The sequence below is a fragment of the Canis lupus genome, chromosome 27 (genome assembly GCF_003254725.2).
Source record: "Canis lupus dingo isolate Sandy chromosome 27, ASM325472v2, whole genome shotgun sequence".
NCBI classification, from domain to species: Eukaryota; Metazoa; Chordata; class Mammalia; order Carnivora; family Canidae; genus Canis; species Canis lupus.
Window position 1 is genome coordinate 42903894 of NC_064269.1, and position 22653 is coordinate 42926546.

The following is a 22653-nucleotide window of genomic DNA, read 5'->3' on the forward strand; positions in this document are numbered from 1 at the left end:
GCCAAGAAGGAACCGAAATGGCCCCGACCGCGCTCCACCCACCGCGAGCAGCAAGTGCGCCCGGGACCCGGCGCAGGAAGAGGCCCCTCGGCCCCCCGGACCCGAGCCGACCGGCCGTCGCGAGCGGAGCCGAGGCCAGGCCGGGCCGGGCGGGGCGGGGCGGGGCGGGGCGGGGTTGTTTTGCTTCAGCAGCCGGCGAGGACGGCCCTCGGCCTTCCGCCGGAGAAGGAAGACGGACAGCCACGTAGCAAGAGCTCAAGACCAACCGCCAGCGGGCTCCGCGGCCGGACAGCGAAGCGAGCCCTCCGGCCAGCTTCCCCCTTCGCGGCCGGCTGGGCGGGAGTCAGCGGACCTGCGACCGGCCCCGCCCCCGGCCCCGCCCCCGGCCCTACGCGCGGCGCGAGCCTCCCTCAGCCAATCCGAGGCCCCCTGGCCGCGCGGCCTCTTCCGCCGGCCCCTCCCGCCAGGTCGGGCTGCGGGACTGCCGGCCGCCCCCGGGCCGCCCTCGCGGCCGCGGTGTCTTCCTTCTGAAGGCAGTATCCACCCGCCCGCGAGCGCACCTCTTAAGGGCAGGCCGGCTGCCCGAGGCTCCCCGTGGCCACACTGCCCGCTCTGTTCTGGGGCTTTCAGGCATCCGTCGAGGGCTGACCCCTCCCAGGGCGCCTTCTCTTCCCTCCGGACCTGGCGCACCTGTGGCCCGAACGGACCCGTCCCCTCCAGCTGCGGCGGCTTCTGCTGCGGGGAGACCGTGCAAGCCCGCGCCCGCAGCCTACCTCAGCCTGCAGCCGGGGGTGGGGAGGAGGGAAGGGAGGAGGGTATTTGAAGGACTCGGGTGTTGACGGGTCCTGAAGATCCGGCCCGGCCCGGCCCTCGGGCCTGAGCCCACCGCGCTGCCGGCCGCACGGATCACGGAGGAGGAACACTTGATCCCGCCCCTACAGTGTGCCTGGAGCCTGACTTTTGTGCCTTGGAGCAATCCTCACAATCCACCCCCGCCCCCCCGGGCTGTAGAGGGGGTATCGCTATTCTAGTTCTGGAAATGGGGAGACCGAGCTTCCGAGAGAATTGCACCACTACTGAAGGTCCGGTTTGCAACGAAACCATTGGTCTTTTCTAAGTGACTGGGGGGTCATACCAGGACGCCAAGTAGTGTCTACACTCAAACTCCTATGGGTTCCCTTGTTTGCTTGGGGCAGCAAACATCAAGGGCCTAGGTTTTCCCAGAATTTCCAGGCCCCTTTCTACTAGCAAGTCAGCCCACTGCAGAGAGCACCTGCCTGAGAAAAGTTAAAGTGTATTTTTCTTCTAACACAATACACCCTAGAGGAATAGCACTGAAGGCAGCCTCAGGTCTTAGATTGGAGAGCACTTTCCTTGCCCCCACAATATAGGCCAGCTGCCCCTTATGGCACCCCTATATCCCTTTTTTTGGTAATTCTTATGACACTGTCTGTTGTGATTTCCTTAGCTATTTCCCTCTGTAGATGGAGGGAGGCTACCTGAGAGTAGGAAAGAGGTCTTGACTAACCTCAGCATTTGGCTGAAATGCCAGGCATCATCCAGCTCCCAGAATGCAAGTGTGCTGCAGAGGCTCCACTTGAAAAGCACTGAACTAGAGTTTGGAAGTTAAAAGTAGGGTCAGAGGGGAAGCTGGAGACAACTATAAAAAATTGACCTTTGGGGGCACCTGGGTGGCTCAGTGGTTGAGCATCTGCCTTTGGCTCAGGTCCCCAGATGATCCTGGGGTCCTGGGATCCAGTTCTGAATCAGGATACCTGCAAGGAGCCTGCTTCTCCCTCTGCCTATGTCTCTGCCTCTCTCTCTGTGTCTCTCATGAATAAATAAAAATCTTTTAAAAAATTGACCTTTAATAAACACAACAATACTAATAACATGGCTAGCATGTATTGATTATGGAGCAGGCATTGTTTGGAGTGCTGTAATCCAGTGCTCCCCAAACTTAAATGAACATTCCAGTCACTTGGGGATCTTGTTAACCGGTGGATTCTGATCAGTACATCTGGGGTAGGTCCTGAGATTCTACATTTCTAACCACCTCCCCTGTGATGGTGCATGAATCATACTCTGTATAGCAAGGTTTTGGTGTGTTAACTGATTTTATCCTCTTAAAAGCATTAAGAAGTAAGTATCATTATTCCTATCTTATATACAAGGAAGCTGAGAGGTTAAGCACCTAGGAACTAAGGTCAAATAAATAAACTGCAGAGCACTGAGGGAGAGGGGGAATGGTATAAGCAGGTACAGTTCTGGAAAAAGAAACACAATTCTAACCCAAGGAAACAGTATTTACAGAAGCCTGACATGCATGGCAGGTGGCCAGGGGCTGCAGCAAGTGCTGTTTCACCCATACATACCATGTGTATCTTACTCATGAGCTTTCCAAAGGCCCCAAAGATTTGAGACCTGAAGAAAATGTATTGGCATCTACATATAAAAACAGAATGTTTTGTTGGCAAATCGAACTTCAATAAAAAATTAAAAAAAAGAAAACTGAACATTTAAATGAGTCATTTCAACCTTCAAGTCTTTAAAAATCCTTTCAGAATTTTTTACATTAAAAAATTGATATATAGTGAACGATACGGGTATATTTTAATACATTTGATACAAATGGAGTAGGGCCTCCCAGGCCTCAGATCCACTAAGGACAAGATAGGCTGTGGCCACATTGGGTCTGGATGGAATCCTGAGGGCAGCTGGGAACCAAGGATAGAAGCAGGAAAATGTTCTCTGTGGCTACAGTGAGGAGAATGGATTGGAGGGAGGCCAGACTGGAGGCCCAGTGGCTAGAGACCAGATAGGCGTTTATAGACTTCCAGACTGCAAGACAATCTCTCGTCGGTGCCAAGATTAGCATAAAATGATATCATTATACAGCTCAATTATTGTTTGAGTCCTCCAGCCCCTATCTGACTCAGCACTCCAGATTTACTGAGATTTGGGGACAAGGGTTTTGCCAGATCCTTTCTCATTAAGGCTGGTGACGTTACTGTCCAGGGGAGGTGTGTTTAAGCACACGCCCTTGAATCAGACAGTCATGAGTGTGAACCTCCACTCTGTTGCTTGCTAGCTGTGCAACTTTGCATAAGTGATTTAACTTCTCTGAGCCTCAGATGCCTTATTGGGCATAATGCACTCCTTATGGAATTTAAACTATATCTACAGTGCCTCCCACAGAACAGGTACGTATAAACAAGTGGCAGCCGTTGTCACCTCTGTGCCAATATTCTGAGACCTGGTTGGGTTTTCTTTAGGAAGGAACAGGGCTGGGGTAAAGAATTTAATCTTTTCATCTATTTCCTGTGGTCAAAATTATTATCCTCATTTCACAGGTAAGGGAACTAGTGCTGGGAGATTAGATAGCTCAGTGAACTCAGGGCAGAAACCTTCAAGAGCTGGAATTTTGTTTTTATTTCTTTTTTTTACACTCTCTCCAGCAGTCAATATCTGTTGCTTCCACCACCCTTTGCTCGGTCCAGAACCTATTTCCCTTAGTCATGGCACGGATCCATCATGATGGCCAAAGCCATGCCGCCGTTGAGCGCGCTCCTTGCTCCTCAGGCTCCCTAACCTTATCTGACCTACTCACTACCTCACCACCCTGGCCCCTACCCCCGATTTTACAGCTTCTGGAGTTCCCTTATTAAAGAGACAACTTGTCTCTTTGAGAATCAGACAGAACCGCCCTGGACTGGGATGTCTTCCAGAGTACCTCCCTTTAAAGGGAGTAGATAAGTAGGTCACATCAGGATGGTAGGGAGGAGGCGGACTTCTAATGGGAAGGAGGAAAAGTACTGCAGATCACGTGGAGAATGGAAAACAAAACAACAGGGCTGCTCTCTGGCTCTCTGCTTCTATCTCTCCATCTCAGTCTCAGGGGCAGCCCCCTGCTGGCCGCTAAGTACTGGGAAAAGCGCGTGGAGACCCCACAGGCCATACTGAACTCTTGGGGTTTGGGATGCCACTGGAAACTAAAGTGAGCAGAAAGCTGTCTACTCTTTGTTCCTCTCCATCCCTTCTCTTCAAGTCCCCCATAATCACCAGGAGATGTTTTCCTTCTTTCTGGAGAGGAGTGATCTCAGCTGGGACAGAGGCTGTGGAACTCCTGTCCAATTCCTGCTCCTTGAGGGCCTGAGAGCACCGAGCTCGGCAGCTTGGAGGTTCCATGGGGCTGGGAAGGCACCGGGGGATCTGGTTCACCAAGATTCTGCTGTGGTGGCCAGGACAAGCCGTGGGCCTTTGCAGGACTTCTGCTCCCCACTCCCAACCCAACCCTGTTGAAGGCAGTTCACAACACGGTGTATGGCTGAGCACTAAAAGACATAGATCGCTGTGAAAACCTGGGAGACGAGAGACAGGGCGCGGCATTAAAGTGCCAATGCTGCCAGACCCGCCCTGCCCTGCTATCCCTTGGGATTGAGCCTGTTTGAATCCTGACCCTGGGGCAGTCATATTTCTAGGAAACTGCAGCTGAAGGGGGTGGTGGTAGGGGAGGTCCCAGCCACATGAATGTTACCAGCCCAGCTGTGTATAGATGAGAACTTGCAAATGGGTATCCAGGTAGAAAATGGGTCCCCGGACTCCATGCCTGGGAGACAGGGTAAGCTCACAAACACAAAGACCAAGACCGGATTCTTGCATGTGGAGGTGAACAGTCCCAGTTCCCTGAATGGGGCTTTGGAAAGGGAGCTCACCTCTGGAGAGGCCCAGGGTTTTCCATTCTCTTGGCGTGGAGCCTGGTGGACTTCCAGCTCTGAGGCTCACCACTTTAGGATACCGGTTAGCCTTTGTGTAGAGATGTTCCAGATTGCAGGATGCAACTCTCTCCCACCTGGCAGGTGCCCCCTGCCCTCCTTCCTCCCATCCCCAAAGTCCTGTATTCCTGGGCTCTTTTTGCTCCACCCCTACAGAAAGGGAATACCTCCCTACCTCCACCCCAAGTGTCCATGGCCTGTGGGAAAGTCCACCCTTGCCTACAGTTGTCCTTCTCTCTTTGTGTAAGGCTGGGCTGGGTGACAGGACAGAGACATCCGTCTTCACCTGTGCCCTTCCTAATGCTTCATTTCCCGAGGCTTGTCTAATACACTCTTTCCTGGAGTCATCCCAAACCATCTTTCATCAGAGTGGGTATAAATCCCCATAAGTATGTGGCAGGCAAGTAGTAGCAATGACAGTGTGGTGGTGCTCCACGTTGAAACAAGAAGTTTGGGCTTGTGAGACTTAGATCCTTTGTGCTCTCAAAAAGTGACTGGTAGGGCAGCCTGGGTGGCTCAGCAGTTTAGCACCGCCTTCGGCCCAGGGCGGGATCCTGGAGACCCAGGATCGACTCCCATGTTGGGCTCCCTGCATGGAGCCTGCTTCTCCCTCTGCCTGTGTCTCTGCCTCTCTCTCTCTCTCTCTGTTTCTCATGAATAAATAAATAAAATCTTAAAAAAAAAAAAAAAGTGACTGGTAGTTCCCAGGCCCTAGCATCTGATCCAGCATGAGCCTCTTGCTTTGCCAGCATCTCTGCCTGATTCTGATCCCTGCCTTACTCCTGGTCCAGCACAAGTGCTATTCCTTGGCTTATCTAGGATTATCTGGGAGAAAGGAGGCCAGGTGGGAGCGCGAATCCAACAACGCAGGCCCCGGAGCACAGGGCGCCGGGACACAGCCCAGGATCCGGCCTCCCCCCGGGGACAGGCAGAGGCCGGGAGGGCCCAGGACTGCAAGGACGCTCCTGCCCCGAGCTGAGCAGATCAGCGGCCCCGCCCTGGAGCCTCCAGGCCCTGAGGAAGGAGAGCTCTGTAGTTACTGTGGGAGCTGAATACAGGCTCCAGAGCTGGCCGCTGCCACTGCGGTTGTTCCTCCTGGGGCCTCACGGGGTAAACAACCCCCACCGAGCCCTGCACCAGGCAGGGGGCAGAGCAGCTCCCCCAAGTGCTAACACCTGAAAATCAGCACAGCAGGCCCCTCCCCCAGAAGACCAGCTGGACGGACAAGTTTCAGGGGGAAGTCAAGGGACTTAAAGTATACAGAAGCAGAAGATACTCCCCCGTGGTTTGTTTTGTATTTTTTTCTTTTTTGCTTTTTGATTTGTTTGCTTCCCCCACCCCTTTTTTCCCCTTTCTTTCTTTTTCTTTCTCTTTTTCTTCTCTTTTTTTTCTTTTTTTCTTCCTTTTTTCTTTTTTCTTTTTCTCTTTTCTTTTCTTCTTTCTCTCCTCTCTTTTTCTCCTTTTCCCAATACAACTTGTTTTTGGCCACTCTGCACTGAGCAAAATGACTAGAAGGAAAACCTCACCTCAAAAGAAAGAATCAGAAACAGTCCTCTCTCCCACAGAGTTACAAAAATCTGGATTACAATTCAATGTCAGAAAGCCAATTCAGAAGCACTATTATACAGCTACTGGTGGCTCTAGAAAAAAGCATAAAGGACTCAAGAGACTTCATGACTGCAGAATTTAGATCCAATCAGGCAGAAATTAAAAATCAATTGAATGAGATGCAATCCAAACTAGAAGTCCTAACGACAAGGGTTAACGAGGTGGAAGAAGGAGTGAGTGACATAGAAGACAAGTTGATGGCAAAGAGGGAAACTGAGGAAAAAAGAGACAAACAATTAAAAGGCTATGAAGATAGATTAAGGGAAATAAAAGACAGCCTGAGGAAGAAAAACCTACGTTTAATTGGGGTTCCCGAGAGCGCCGAAAGGGCCAGAGGGCCAGAATATGTATTTGAACAAATCCTAGCTGAAAACTTTCCTAATCTGGGAGGGAAACAGGCATTCAGATCCAGGAAATAGAGAGATCCCCCTCTAAAATCAATAAAAACCGTTCAACACCTCGACATTTAATAGTTAAGCTTGCAAATTCCAAAGATAAAGAGAAGATCCTTAAAGCAGCAAGAGACAAGAAATCCCTGACTTTTATGGGGAGGAGTATTAGGGTAACAGCAGACCTCTCCACAGAGACCTGGCAGGCCAGAAAGGGCTGGCAGGATATATCCAGGGTCCTAAATGAGAGGAACATGCAACCAAGAAAACTTTATCCAGCAAGGCTCTCATTCAAAATGGAAGGAGAGATAAAGAGCTTCCAAGACAGGCAGGAACTGAAAGAATATGTGACCTCCAAACCAGCTCTGCAAGAAATTTTAAGGGGGCCTCTTAAAATTCCCCTTTAAGAAGAAGTTCAGTGGAACAATCCACAAAAACAAGGACTCAATAGATACCATGATGACACTAAACTCATATCTGTCGAAAGTAACTCTGAACGTGAATGGACTTAATGACCCCATCAAAAGGCGCAGGGTGTCAGACTGGATAAAAAAGCAGGACCCATCTATTTGCTGTCTGCAAGAGACTCATTTTAGACAGAAGGACACCTACAACCTGAAAATAAAAGGTGGGAGAACCATTTACCATTCAAATGGTCCTCAAAAGAAAGCAGGGGTAGCCATCCTTATATCAGATAAACTAAAATTTACCCCGAAGACTGTAGTGAGAGATGAAGAGGGACACTATATCATACTTAAAGGATCTATCCAACAAGAGGACTTAACAATCCTCAATATATATGCCCCGAATGTGGAAGCTGCCAAATATATAAATCAATTAATAACCAAAGTGAAGAAATACTTAGATAATAATACACTTATACTTGGTGACTTCAATCTAGCTCTTTCTATACTCGATAGGTCTTCTAAGCACAACATCTCCAAAGAAATGAGAGCTTTAAATGATACACTGGACCAGATGAATTTCACAGATATCTACAGAACTTTACATCCAAGCTCAACTGAATACACATTCTTCTCAAGTGCACATGGAACTTTCTCCAGAATAGACCACATACTGGGTCACAAATCGGGTCTGAACCGATACCAAAAGATTGGGATCGTCCCCTGCATATTCTCAGACCATAATTCCTTGAAATTAGAACTAAATCACAAGAAGTTTGGAAGGACCTCAAACATGTGGAGGTTAAGGACCATCCTGCTAAAAGATGAAAGGGTCAACCAGGAAATTAAGGAAGAATTAAAAAGATTCATGGAAACTAATGAGAATGAAGATACAACCGTTCAAAATCTTTGGGATGCAGCAAAAGCAGTCCTGAGGGGGAAATACATCGCAATACAAGCATCCATTCAAAAACTGGAAAGAACTCAAATACAAAAGCTAACCTTACACATAAAGGAGCTAGAGAAAAAACAGCAAATAGATCCTACACCCAGCAGAAGAAGAGAGTTAATAAAGATTCAAGCAGAACTCAACGAAATCGAGACCAGCAGAACTGTGGAACAGATCAACAGAACCAGGAGTTGGTTCTTTGAAAGAATTAATAAGATAGATAAACCATTAGCCAGCCTTATTAAAAAGTAGAGAGAGAAGACTCAGATTAATAAAATCATGAATGAGAAAGGAGAGATCACTACCAACACCAAGGAAATACAAACGATTTTAAAAACATATGATGAACAGCTATACGCCAATAAATTAGGCAATCTAGAAGAAATGGACACATTCCTGGAAAGCCACAAACTACCAAAACTGGAACAGGAAGAAATAGAAAACCTGAACAGGCCAATAACCAGGGAGGAAATTGAAGTAGTCATCAAAATCCTCACAAGACACAAAAGTCCAGGGCCAGATGGCTTCCCAGGGGAATTCTATCAAATGTTTAAAGAAGAAACCATACCTATCCTACTAAAGCTGTTTGGAAAGATAGAAAGAGATGGAGTACTTCCAAATTCGTTCTATGAGGCCAGCATCACCTTAATTCTAAAACCAGGCAAAGACCCCACCAAAAAGGAGAATTACAGACCAATAGCCCTGATGAACATGGATGCAAAAATTCTCAACAAGATACTAGCCAATAGGATCCAATAGTACATTAAGAAAATTATTCACCATGACCAAGTAGGATTTATCCCCGGGACACAAGGCTGGTTCAACACTCGTAAAACAATCAATGTGATTCATCATATCAGCAAGAGAAAAACCAAGAGCCATATGATCCTCTCAATAGATGCAGAGAAAGCATTTGACAAAATGCAGCATCCATTCCTGATCAAAACTCTTCAGAGTGTAGGGATAGAGGGAACATTCCTCAACATCTTAAAAGCCATCTACGAAAAGCCCACAGCAAATATCATTCTCAATGGGGAAGCACTGGGAGCCTTTCCCCTAAGATCAGGAACAAGACAGGGATGTCCACTCTCACCACTGCTATTCAACATAGTACTGGAAGTCCTAGCCTCAGCAATCAGACAACAAAAAGACATTAAAGGCATTCAAATTGGCAAAGAAGAAGTCAAACTCTCCCTCTTTGCCGATGACATGATACTCTACCTAAAACCCAAAAGCCTCCACCCCAAGATTGCTAGAACTCATACAGCAATTTGGCAGCATGGCAGGATACAAAATCAATGCCCAGAAGTCAGTGGCATTTCTATACCCTAACAATGAGACTGAAGAAAGAGAAATTAAGGAGTCAATCCCATTTACAATTGCACCCAAAAGCATAAGATACCTAGGAATAAACCTAACCAAGAGGTAGAGGATATATACCCTAAAAACTATAGAACACTTCTGAAAAAATTGAGGAAGACACAAAGAGATGGAAAAATATTCCATGCTCATGGATTGGCAGAATTAATATTGTGAAAATGTCAATGTTACCCAGGGCAATATACACGTTTAATGCAATCCCTATCAAAATACCATGGACTTTCTTCAGAGAGTTAGAACAAATTATTTCAAGATTTGTGTGGAATCAGAAAAGACCCCGAATAGCCAGGGGAATATTAAAAAAGAAAACCATAGCGGGGGCCTCACAATGCCAGATTTCAGGTTGTACTACAAAGCTGTGGTCATCAAGACAGTGTGGTACTGGCACAAAAACAGACACACAGATCAATGGAACAGAATAGAGATCCCAGAGGTGGACCCTCAACTTTATGGTTAACTAATATTCGATAAAGGAGGAAAGACTATCCATTGGAAGAAAGACAGTCTCTTCAATAAATGATGCTGGGAAAATTGGACATCCACATGCAGAAGAATGAAACTAGACCACTCTCTTGCACCAGACACAAAGATAAACTCAAAATGGATGAAAGATCTAAATGTGAGACAAGATTCCATCAAAATCCTAGAGGAGAACACAGGCAACACCCTTTTTGAACTCGGCCACAGTAACTTCTTACAAGATACATCCACGAAGGCAAAAGAAACAAAAGCAAAAATGAACCATTGGGACTTCATCAAGATAAGAAGGTTTTGCACAGCAAAGGATACAGTCAACAAAACTAAAAGACAACCTACAGAATGGGAGAAGATATTTGCAAATGACATATCAGATAAAGGGCTAGTTTCCCAGATCTATAAAGAACTTATTAAACTCAACACCAAAGAAACAAACAATCCAATCATGAAATGGGCAAAAGACATGAACAGAAATCTCACAGAGGAAGACATAGACATGGCCAACATGCACATGAGAAAATGCTCCGCATCACTTGCCATCAGGGAAATACAAATCAAAACCACAATGAGATCCCACCTCACACCAGTGAGAATGGGGAAAATTAACAAGGCAGGAAACCACAAATGTTGGAGAGGATGCGGAGAAAAGGGAACCCTCTTACACTGTTGGTGGGAATGTGAACTGGTGCAGCCACTCTGGAAAACTGTGTGGAGGTTCCTCAAAGAGTTAAAAATAGACCTGCCCTATGACCCAGCAATTACACTGTTGGGGATTTACCCCAAAGATACAGATGCAATGAAACGCCGGGACACCTGCACCCCGATGTTTCTAGCAGCAATGTCCACAACAGCCAAAATGTGGAAGGAGCCTCGGTGTGCATCGAAAGATGAATGGATAAAGAAGATGTGGTCTATGTATACAATGGAATATTCCTCAGCCATTAGAAACGACAAATACCTACCATTTGCTTCAAAGTGGATGGAACTGGAGGGTATTATGCTGAGTGAAGTAAGTCAATTGGAGAAGGACAAACATTGTATGTTCTCATTCATTTGGGGAATATAAATAATAGTGAAAGGGAATATAACGGAATGGAGAAGGATTGTGTGGGAAATATCAGAAATGGAGACAGAACATAAAGACTCCTAACTCTGGGAAACGAACTAGGGGTGGTGGAAGGGGAGGAGGGTGGGGGGTGGGGGTGAATGGGTGATGGGCACTGAGGGGGGTACTTGATGGGATGAGCACTGGGTGTTATTCTGTTGTTGGTAAATTGAACACCAATAAAAGATAAATTTATTTTTAAAAAAATTAAAAAAAAAAAAAAAAAAAGAAAGGAGGCCAGGCTTGCAGCCTCCATACCAACCCCCTCATCAATCAGCAATGTATCTGGGCAGTGGTTCTGAAACTTTAGAGAGCATCAAAATTACTGAAGGACTGGTTAAAATACAGATTGCTGGGCCCAGTCACCAGAGTTTCTGATTTAGTAGGTCTGGAGAGGGAGCTGAGAATTTGCATTTCTAACACATTCCCAAGTGATGGGATACTGCTGCTCCAGTGATCGCATTTGAAAACCACTGAACTAGAGTATATAGCAAATAGAAGACCTAGGTCTGAGTCCTCACCCTGCCATTTTCTCACTCTGCTGTCTTGTACTTGACCTTTCTGAGCTTCATTTCCTCTTCCATTAAAGATGGAAGAATGACAGCCAGGATGGTTGGGAGGATTAGATTTCATCATGTATTTAGAAGAGGCTTTCATTGTGCATGGCAAATTGAATTATGAATTAGTCAACAATTATAGTATATATTGAGTATTTTAGTGGTCCATTGGATATGCTGCCGTGGCTGACTTTGGGCAGATCGTATGTGAGGATTCTAAGACCTAGTTAAACATCACATAGCTCCAGACTCAGTTTTCTCTTCTATAAACAAGGCCTTTGGTCTAGTAGACTAACAGCCCCTCCCAGTCCCATTTAGAAAGAAGCTCAACTCTGGGAGGGGCCTTAGGTCTTGGAAGACCTAGCCACATTCCTTTTCCTTGCCCACCCCTTTTTAAGACTCCACCTGTGAGCTCAGGTGCTTCTGCAGAGCAAAAAACATCAGTCACCAGAGTGACTGGTCAACACATCCTCAAGGAGATGGCCTTCACTGTCCATCACAATCGGTTCCAACCTACCTTTATAACTATATTTCCCTCTGTTTTTCCTCCATTCACCTTAGAGCATAGACAAATCAGACTACTTGTCCTTCCCAAAATATACCCTGTGATGCCCTGCCTGCTTCCAACCTTTGTTCTTACCACTGGAATATCTTCTGCTGGTCAAAGTCCTATTCATTCTCCAAAGTTTAAGCAATGACTATCTCTTCCAAGAAATCGTCCCAAATCCTTCTGCCATCTGTCTGTTTGTCTACCTAGCTAGCTATCATCTATGTTATCTGTCTTTCTACTTAATATATAGGATTTTATATTTGCCTTTAGGTGATAGAAGCTCAAGTTACTGAAGTTGTCAGGTATAAGATCTAATTAAATCAGGATGTAACTACCTCACCCCTCCCTACTCGTGTCTGATGTCCCTCTGAAGGAGCTGAATAGAAACTCAGTAGTCTGCAGGTCTGTCCCTGGATTTCACATTCCTAAAATCTGTTCTTGAAGAATACTGACACATTAAAAAACAAGAGTGGAGACACCACGTAAAACTTTTAAAAAGAGCGATGATGGCCACTTACAAGGAGATGCCTACTTACACAAAAGATTAGTCAGCTGTTTATTTTCTATGGTAGTCAGAGTCGAGAATAAATATATATGTGTGTGTAGATCTGCTCAAATTCACAGATTTGCATATAGGCACATCTGCTTCTCTAATTTTCTTTTTTAAACTAAAGGGTTTTTTTTTATTCTAAATATATGCATTGGTAAAAATGTGTAAAGGAAATAAAAAGTAAGAATAAAAGTAAAGTAAAAGAAGAAAGTAAGTCATTCATAACCCCAAAATAACCAGTATTAACATTTTGGTGTATTGCTTGTGAGTAGTTTTCCTGCACGTATTTCTTCTGTATGATTTTTTAAGAAAATTGGGGTAAAATGTTTATACACTTCTGTATCCTACTTTCTTGATTTACATAGGAATAGCATTTTGCTATTTCTTTAAATATTATCCCCAAACACTGGAAAAAAATTATTTCATGATGTCCACTTACAGATGCACCAAAATTTATTTAATCATCCCCTCATTTTTGGATACTCCTTTTTTTTTTGCTCTGCACAATACTTCAGTGACCCCATCTTACATATCTGAACACATGTCTGATTATTTTCTTAAGCTGATTCTAGAAGTGGGGTTACTGAGTCATTTTTCTTTTTTAAAGTTTGTGTCTTTTTAAGTAATCTCTCACCCAAAGTGGGGCTTGAACTCACAACCCGGAGATCAAGAGTCACATTTTATATCTACTGAGCCAGCCAGCAGGCTCCCCGCTGAGCAGGGAGCCAGGTGGATGTGGGGCTCAATCCCGGGGCGCCAGGATCTGAGCCCAAGGCAGACGCTTAACCAACTGAGCCACCCAGGAGCCACCTGGGTGATTTTTAAGTCTCTTGATACATACTACCAAACTCTTTTCTGGAATTTCCATTTGGAAATACTTCCAGAGTACTTAATCTATAGCCCTCCTACTCATAAGTAATTTTTACCTCCCCTCCATTCTGTCTCTTGCTGTACTTAACCCTTTCTGCCTTGAATTTGCATTCACTGTGTATAAATCTTCTTTCTCTTACTAAGAGTCTGTCTTTGACCATCTTCATGTGTCTCTCAACACCTAGCATAGGTAGAAGAAAGGGGCCAGTGGACTGAGTCTACATAGGTAATCTGTAAGCAGAAGAGGAGCTCCATTTGGGGAAGAAGCAAGGAGAGTGGCTTGAACTCGATACTTTGCAACATCAATTGAAGGGGAAGAAAGTGATTGTCCTCCACCTTTTATACATCCAGGCTCTGGGAGTGGAGGAGAGATGGAAAACTAGTCAAGGGTAGAGTCTTGGAAAAGGAGTCACTTTAGTTCCCTGGCAGGGCTGCCACTAAGGGCGGGGAGAGGACAGATGCTTGGGTGTAGAAAGAGAGAGACCCCTACTAGCCATCTCGGTCTCACAGGTTTTGACCTTGGGAAATACCTGCAGCACTGATTAGAGAGGCTTCAATAAGGTTTTTTAAATTAAAGTTTTCCAAATTTCAGTTGCACCTTGTTTGCAATTTTCTAATGAGAAGAAAGAACACACACACACACATACCCCCCTGTGATTTATATCATCCAGACCAGCCACATTTCTGAACAGTTAAGACAGATACAATTATTCAAATGTTCAGGGTGTGCCCATGACATACATAAGGTCTGAATAAGGTCTTAAAACATATCACACCACTTACTTTAGCCTCATTCTGAGCAATAAAAATTTTGAAATCACAGGTTTGATGGATTAGTTACCTTTTTTTTTTGTAATACATACTAAAACTATAAAGCTTGTCATTACAATAAAAAATTCTCAGCCATTGGTTGTCCCTTTACTACCCATTAGTGGTATTGTACCACATTTTTGGGAAATACAGTTTTAATTGAACAGCTTCTTTGTAATTGTAGTTGTGTAGATTTCTTCCACATCATAAGCTTTCTAAGGTCAGGTATCATAGTATAGACAAGTTAGAACAGAGAAAGCATTTGTACTGTGCTTAGTACAGTTTTGACGCTCACTTAATATTTGTTCTCCCTTTGGTTTGGCTTGTTTTGGTAATGGGGTAGTGATGAATAGGAATTCATTTACATACTTAACAAAAATGAAGTCTTCAAGATCAGGATTATAAGGGGGAGACCGACATTTATATGGTAAAGAGAGTTGCCTCTGTTTAAATACTGTGCCATCATTATTTGGACGTGGGCTTTGAGGTGTTCAGGCTGGAAAACAGTAAATTATTCACATACTTTCTAGCTGTCTTTCCTGGGGTAAATAATACTTTTGCAAGTTTAAAAATGAGTCTTGGGGCTATAAAATAGAGTAACACTATATGGTTCACACAGAAATTCAACCCACTATAATGACCTCATAAAATAAAGAACACTTTTCCATACCTAACAAGTACAGAGGGAAATATAGAGTTATTGATTAATAAGTATTTGTTAATAGATGAAATGGCTTAGCTACAGTCAATATCACTTTACCGTTCCTGGAAAACCATTCTCAGAAACAGAGGAACTAATATTTATTCAGTACATAATATTCTAGGGTCTTTATATATATATCTTGCCTCTGGATTTCCTGTGGTTAGCAGCCACATGAGGAGAGGGTAAAATCATACTACAAGGGGACAGGTATTTCTGTCTGTCCTTAATCCAAACTTGCCTTCTTCTCAGAAGACCCCAGTGATTGTTTCCAGAAAGGTTCCGAAACCTTATTGGATCCAGAGAGCTGGATCCACAGGAAGATGTGGAAACTCATGGATGACCTTCTGGCTGACCAAAAAATAAATGGCCAAAGGAATATGTGAATAAGATACCAGAATAAAAGAGTACAATAGGAGAAGAGGGAATGACTCTAGTAAAGGAAAGAAAGCCACCCTAACACTTCAGTTATCTGCTAGAAATAGTGACACTTATCAAGGCCTGGCCAATAATTTTCTCCTCCTTAGTTCTACCTACCTCTTTCCTTCTGAACCATCTTTCAAATGTAGAATTCTTAAGCCCATAACTCAGGATAGTTTAACTCACCAGCACATAAGAAACTTGTTCTTCAGAGACTAAAAATGAGCAATACCGTTCCCTTAGCTACTAAGGATCCAGTGGAGGCAAGAACTAGAAGAAGTAATAAGAAAATACACCCCAGGGAGGCATCTGGGTGGTTCAGTCAGTTAAGCATCTGATTTTGGCTCAGGTCATGATCTCGGGGTGGGATCATGGGGTGATCCCTGCATTTGTCTCTCCACTCAGTGGGGAGTCTGCTTCTTCCTCTCCCTTGGTCCTTCTCCTTGCTTGTGCTTTTGCTCTCTTTCTCTCAAATAAATAAATAAATAAATAAATAAATAAATAAATAAATAAATAAAATCTTAAAAAAAATACACCCCAGGGTCAGAAGACTTGTGTTGAGATCCTGACTCTGTCAGGGTTGGGTTAAGTGACCTTATATGTATTATTGATCCCCTCTACTTCATTATTTCTTTAAGTCATTCCCTTACACATATTTTCTGAGCAACTACTGTGTACAAAGCAGTGCCTTGGGCACTAGGGCTACAGTAATGGAAGCAACAGGGGAGGTCCTGCTTTAATGGCATTTATGTTTTCATGAGGTTGATTCAGTTGGATAAGTAATCAAACAATGTGGCTTCATAGTGAGCAGTGCTATGGAAGAAATAAAACAAGTAATAAAGACAAATTGGAAGGAGGGTTCCCCTATAGAGGGTGAAGGGAAGGTCTCCCTGAGGCAGTAACATTTGAGCTGAGATCTGAGCATACTAGAAAGGAGCCAGCCAAGGGAAAGAATAGTCCAGCAGAAGGACCAGCAAACCCTGGATTGGGAACATGTTTGGGGCTGTATGACAACTCTATTTGGCTGTTGTACTAGATCGACGGCCTTGACACAGTAGTCCAGGTGACCCTAGAACTTCCCTGGTCATGTCTCAGGGGTGGTGGGGCTGAGGGCGGAGGCTCTGCAGGCCTGCATCACCATGCCCAACACACACAGCAGCTCCTTGTTTATCAGAAGCATATACCAGGACGCTGTTGAAGCTTTTATCTGAAGAACAGATGTCATGATAAAAAATCTTGGTCTCAGAGTTCTTCTCCCTCTGTAATTGTCCAACTCTATGAAACTTTATCATACAACCCGTATGATTCCTACAGAAGGATTGACTTTATTCACTAGACAGAGTCAGAGAGTGTCAGTTCCAGGGACCTGGCTGTCTTCTCACCAGATCATCCCATCCCCTTCCCGTACATTGGTGGATTGGAACCTCTGATGCCCTCTCAGCCTGTCCCAGGTAGGGAGAGACGCATGTCTCTGCCTCCTCCTAGCAGATTATACTGGCTTCCTTTTTACCCCTGTCCAAATAAGACACTCTGTCCTACACAGGAGAGCTTTGTGGAGACAGCTGAGGAGTGGCTCCAGTTTTTTCCAACCTGTAAAATGCAAAGTTGGCCAGCTGTCTCTCTTCTTAACTCTAAAACTCATATCTTTCCTTGTCTCCAGAGAACTGCCCGGCAGCTCCCAAATAAGTCTCTCTGTCCTGGGGTTTGGAGGAAAGAGCTGTGCCGAATGTGAAATCATCTTCTGGTAATACGAATCTAATTAGCTCTTTGACTGACAAGAGGAAGCAGAGGCCAAGAGGGATTTAAACAACCCCATTCTCACATATTTCAAAACAAGAAAAGAACCAGACAAGGAAATGGAAAGATAATAAAGAGACAAAACCTAGGGAACATTTGGAGAAGGGGGTGAGTAAGAAGGAAAGGGAGAGGAGGGGGGGAATATCAAGTGACCGAAATATTAATCCTTCCTTCCCTCAACTTTACCTCTTCTCTCCCTCTCCACCCTCCTTCCCCTGTCCCAGAGAGAACTTACTTGGAGGTTGATGATTTCTCTTTCTGATTCCATCTTGCTGCCCCCAAGTGCCTCACACACACTGGTTCTGGTAACAGACTGTGTGGGCTACTCCAGGCTCAGCTGTCTGAGTCTCTACTGCTTTCTTTGGGTGGGAGAGAGCACACAGCTGGCAGGACAGACCTGCTATTTATCCATCTGATGTGGGATGCCTGTCCTAGCCTCAGCCCCTGGGGGAAGTGTACACATGCATACGCTTGTGTGCGTCTGCGTGTGTGTGAACACATATGCACTCCAGAGGATGATGTGTGGCACATTGCTAGGTGGCTTTTTGAGTTGGTAGTGACAGCATCGTTTTCTTTACTGGCGCCAGTGCCCCTCTAGTCCCAGAGGGGCCAGCCAAGGTCACTCAGCCTGCTTTGAGTTAGCTTTACCACTGGCATAGAAACCCTGTGGATTTATCAAGGAAATTGAAAAACAGCCTGAGGATGGTGTCTGACTTCACATTAGTGGAGCCGAATAAGGTCCCCAGTCATCAAGGGTGGGTGGACTCCAGCATATTTCCAAGATGCAGGCTGACAGACTTCGGTCTCTTGTTCCCTCTATCCCTAAAAGTTTAAAAAAAAAAAAAAAAAAGCAGCTTACCTAATAGGTCCTGAAACATAAGCCTTATTCTACAAAGTGAGTAAGCAATAAACTTTTATTGACAGATTATTTGATGTCCTCATTTTCTCTCTTGATTGGACAGGAAGAGAGCAGGAAAAAGTTATACCTTCACATTCTGTTTATGCAAGTAGTTGCATTTTCCCTACTTTCAAATTAAAGCTACCAGGAGTGAGTCTTTTTTTGGAAAGGTTTTCTTTTCTCTTGTTTACCTTAGAGCCTAAAACTCTTCTGGCTTCTTCCTGAAGCTAGTTTTAGACACCAGCTTGTGTGGGCATGGGTATGCATGATGCGTGCATAATGGGGGCAGCAGGAAATGGGAGTAATCCAATTCAGAGCTTAAAAGGAGTGAAGAGAGTAGCAGTGTCACAAATTTACTCTCACCACACTTAAATGTACCGCCCGAGATGGGTGTGTGTGTGTGTGTGTGTGTGTGTGTGTGTGTGTGTGTGTTTGGGGGGCAATTCTTCATTTCTATTAAATGATGTAACGTCCCCACCCTGCTAGACATGTGGTGAGTGGGAGGGTTGGTCAATGGGATGAGGATCACATTTCAGTCTAGTCTAATAAACACAGTTGGATTTAATTTAAATGGTAAACAGTCCAGTTTAGATAGAATGCTTAGGCTTTCCAATTTCCACTTCTCTCCCCCCAAAGATGGCATCAATGTGCATGGGAGAGGGGATTGGTTTATAAATGCTTGGAGGTGGAGGGGTAGCTCTTGGAGGTGGATGGCTCTTCGATGTACCCTGGAGCCTCTGCTAATTTCTGCTATGGAGTTGCTGGGTGGGGCTGAGACGGTGACTGCTGGGGAGAGACTGGGTGTGTTCCAGGGCCTCCTACTACTATTGGTGGCTGATGGCTGTGGCCAGGATAACTCATGGTCCATTGTTGCTTTGCTCTTCAAGGACCCCATGGGCTCCCTCACTGACTTTGCCCATCTTAGCTTTTGTGATGATGTGAACCATCCTGAGACCCCATGAGTCTATGAGTCATATGTGTTCCCATCCCTAAGGTACCAGCTCAATGGCCCACCCTTCTAAGGTGGCCCCCTCTAAACTGTCCTACCAGACACTTGGCTACAGCTCCTCTTCTCCCTTAGATACACGGGAACTAAGAGCGACTGTGAAGTCACGGACTAGAGGCAAGCTCAGGCCAATTTCTGGGAAAGAATTGCTTTCATGTGGCTGCTCTAGCTAGTGTGAGGGTAGCCTTTCAGGTGATCTCTTTCTAGACTCCAAAATAGGAGTGACAGATGGAGTCAACTCTCTTCTTGGCATTCCTTCAAAGATCTACTGGTGATATCCATCACTCCCAACTGCCAAAACTACACCGGGGGTCAAGAGCTGTTCTAAGCACTTTAACACACACTCACTTAGTTCCCATAGCATTTCTGCAAGACAGGTAATATTATTACTCCTGTTTTACAGATGAGGAACAGAAGCATAAAGGGGTTAAGTTGCCCAAAGTTGAACGGAGATTCAAACCTAGACAATTAGAAAGCAGAGTCCATGCTCTTATCCACGACATTGGCTCAGAGAAGAGAGGTTGAGACCTGTGTCTGAATACCTGCTTTCTCTTTCTCTACTTGAGTATTTCCCATAATTCCCATAATCCAGAATCAGAAAAGGCGGGCTTTGTCTTCTTTCTCTTCCTGGCACGTGCCTTACATGGAATTTTATGATAATAATTCTAAGAGGAAACAAATTTAGAACATCCCCATTCTCAGCAAAACCTGGCAAATTTCTCATTCTCGACAAGACACAACAAAAATACCATCTTGCTGGAAAACCTCATTTTGGATGTTAGAAGCAAAATACCAACTATTTCTCTTTGCATTCCCGTTGTGACAATCCCAACCATCCTTTAGATAATATGGATGCATCTGGCTAAATAGAGAGGAAGTCAGAGCCAGAAAAACACCTGAATGTATTCCCATCCTACCCCCACCTCCCCTAAATATCCTATTGATTTTGAAAGGAAACATCTATCTCTAGTTAGCTATAATAATGGTTTTGGTTTGGTAAGACCTTTCCAGATTTGGATCTTTCCCTACCTCTTGAGCATCATTTGGAAGTAAATTTGGATTTGGAAAGTGGTTTGTCTACTGTGACTCTGGAAAAGGGGTCAGCAAACTTTTTCTGTAAAGGTCCAGAGAACAAATACCTTTTAGTCTTGGAGGTCAAATGGTTTCTGTTGCAATTACTCAACTCTGCTATTGTACCATGAAAGCAGCCATAGACAGTATATAAACAAAGGAGTATGGCTATGTTCCAACAAAACTTTATTTACAAAAACCGGTACTGGACCAGATTAGACCCCACAGGTCATAGTCTGCTGACTTCTAGAATTTACACAGAAAGAGAATCTGGAGTTCTAATTAGCATAATCATGTCCAATTTTCCAGTCCACATCTTTTGAACCTAATTCCCACTTGAGAGGGCACAGCTGAGCCCCTACTATAAGGATAATATGTTAAACACCAATTATGGGGACATAAAATCACAAACTACATGCCCTTGTGAGACACAGGCATGGAAAGTTAACCTTTGTGAAGTGTGTGTGCTCTGACAGGCTGTGATACTGAAACTATCCCTACCTGGAGGTTATCCAATCTAGAGGGGAAAGGTTTCTGTTTCTCCTTACTGCTAGGGTGACTTTTGCAATGTGAAGCCCAAGGGGCATTTTTAGGGAAACTGCCTCTTGGCAGTATATTTCTAAGGATATGCTTGAAGTTATAGATGCATAAACACTCAGAGCGACTCAGAAAGTGGTCATGGAATGTGCAGCCTGCAATGAGACACTAGGGGTATCTTGCTAGGTAGGAGGAGCAGAGTTGCAGTGTACTGAAGATGCCAGCAATAAGAAGATCCATTAATGGTGGGTGGTGAGGAAAACCCCAGGGTGAAAACCAGGTGACCTAGGTTCCTCTGTGTCTGCTGAGGTACTGCATGTTCTTAGGCAAGTCGCTCAACTTCTCTGGGTCTTATATTTGTCCTTTGTGAAAAGTGAAGCTGTCAAAAAAAGATGATTCCTAAGATGCCTTCAGCTCTTAAAGTCTGTTTCTAGTGTGTGTTTCTATTAAGTACTTCCTGCATGACAGTATAACATCTCAGATTCAGGTCTAAATTTCAATATGTACAAGGATCCCTAATAGAATATTTATGTAATAAGAAAGTTTTTAGGAAAAATGATCCCTGTTACCCCTGCTAGTGAGACCAGGCAGGGCAGGCACAGAACTAAGATACAGAAGTGAGAAGAAAGGCATACTTCAGAATATGCTTACAAACTCCTTTATGCTCATTTACCCATTAATTCACCCACTTCCAGACTCACTGCTCCAGGAATCCCAGGGCCTGGATAGATGGAAAGGGAAACTTCTGGGGTGCTTAGAGAGGGAGTTACCAGTTCAAGGATTGATAAAAGGCCTAGATTGGCCACATGGTAATTCAGAATTAGATTAGATTACATGTAGCCCTGTCTCCTAGAACTTTCTGCAATGACCAAAGTGTTAAAGAACATTTCTGTCCTCACTATTCAGCCCAGCAGCTATTAACCATATGTAGGTATGGAGCCCATGAAATGTGGTAGTGTGGCTGAAGATCTAAATTTTAACTTTCATTTAATTTTAATAGATTTACATTTAAATAGCCAGCAGCTACCATATTGGACAATGGATATCTAGACCAAAATTCAGTATATTTAAAATATTATTTAGCACTGGCCACTACATAATTAATGCTCCCATTCTGGCCCCTCATCTCTTGATAGATGTTCATTGAGCAAAAGCCTGATTTGACATAAATAGGAACTCAGGTCACACAGCTCTCATGGGAATGCCCCCTTGAACCCCAGGGATGCTCTTGGTTGTGGTGAGTAAAATTCCCCTCTGTTCTTTTGCATTCAGGGTAGGGGGATTTTAACTGTGACTCACTGTTCGATGAATGATTAATAACAGAGTCTCTTCATGTTGATATGGAACACTTGCCACCTCTCACCTCTGTGATGAAATTAAAAAGTGCCTGGCACTCTCTTGGTGGCATAAGGGAGGGTACTAGTTGATCTCTTCTTTGTAACAAGAGAGAGACATTCATGTTTCTTTTTTTAAAGATTTTATTTATTTATTCATGAGCGAGAGAGAGAGAGAGAGAGAGAGAGAGAGAGAGAGAGAGAGGCAGAGACACAGGCAGAGGAAGAAGCAGGCTCCATGCAGGGAGCCTGACGTGGGACTCCCTCCCGGGTCTCCAGGATCAAGTCCTGGGCTGAAGGCGGCGCTAAGCCGCTGAGCCACTTGGGCGGCCCCATTCATGGTTTTAAACTTTTCAAAGCAAGGCAATCTTTTGCATTTTTTAAGAGTGAAATCTTTTTTTTTTTTTTAGGATTTTATTTATTTATTCATGATAGTCACAGAGAGAGAGAGAGAGAGAGAGAGAGA

The 22653-nt window shown here is 44.5% G+C and overlaps 1 protein-coding gene across 2 annotated transcripts in view; it reads right to left on the reverse strand.

The window, feature by feature from the left end:
• NINJ2 (ninjurin 2) overlaps nt 1-17723 on the reverse strand; it is an 84339-nt gene extending 66616 nt beyond the window's left edge. Inside the window, exon 1 of one of the 2 annotated variants that reach the window (XM_035706830.2) lies at nt 17577-17723. In XM_035706830.2, the coding sequence (XP_035562723.1) occupies nt 17577-17609 (33 nt within the window). In that variant the 5' untranslated portion in view covers nt 17610-17723. The remainder of the gene's footprint in view (nt 1-17576) is intronic. The other variant, XM_035706836.2, reaches the window with a different exon arrangement.
• Nucleotides 17724-22653: the final 4930 nt, after the last annotated feature.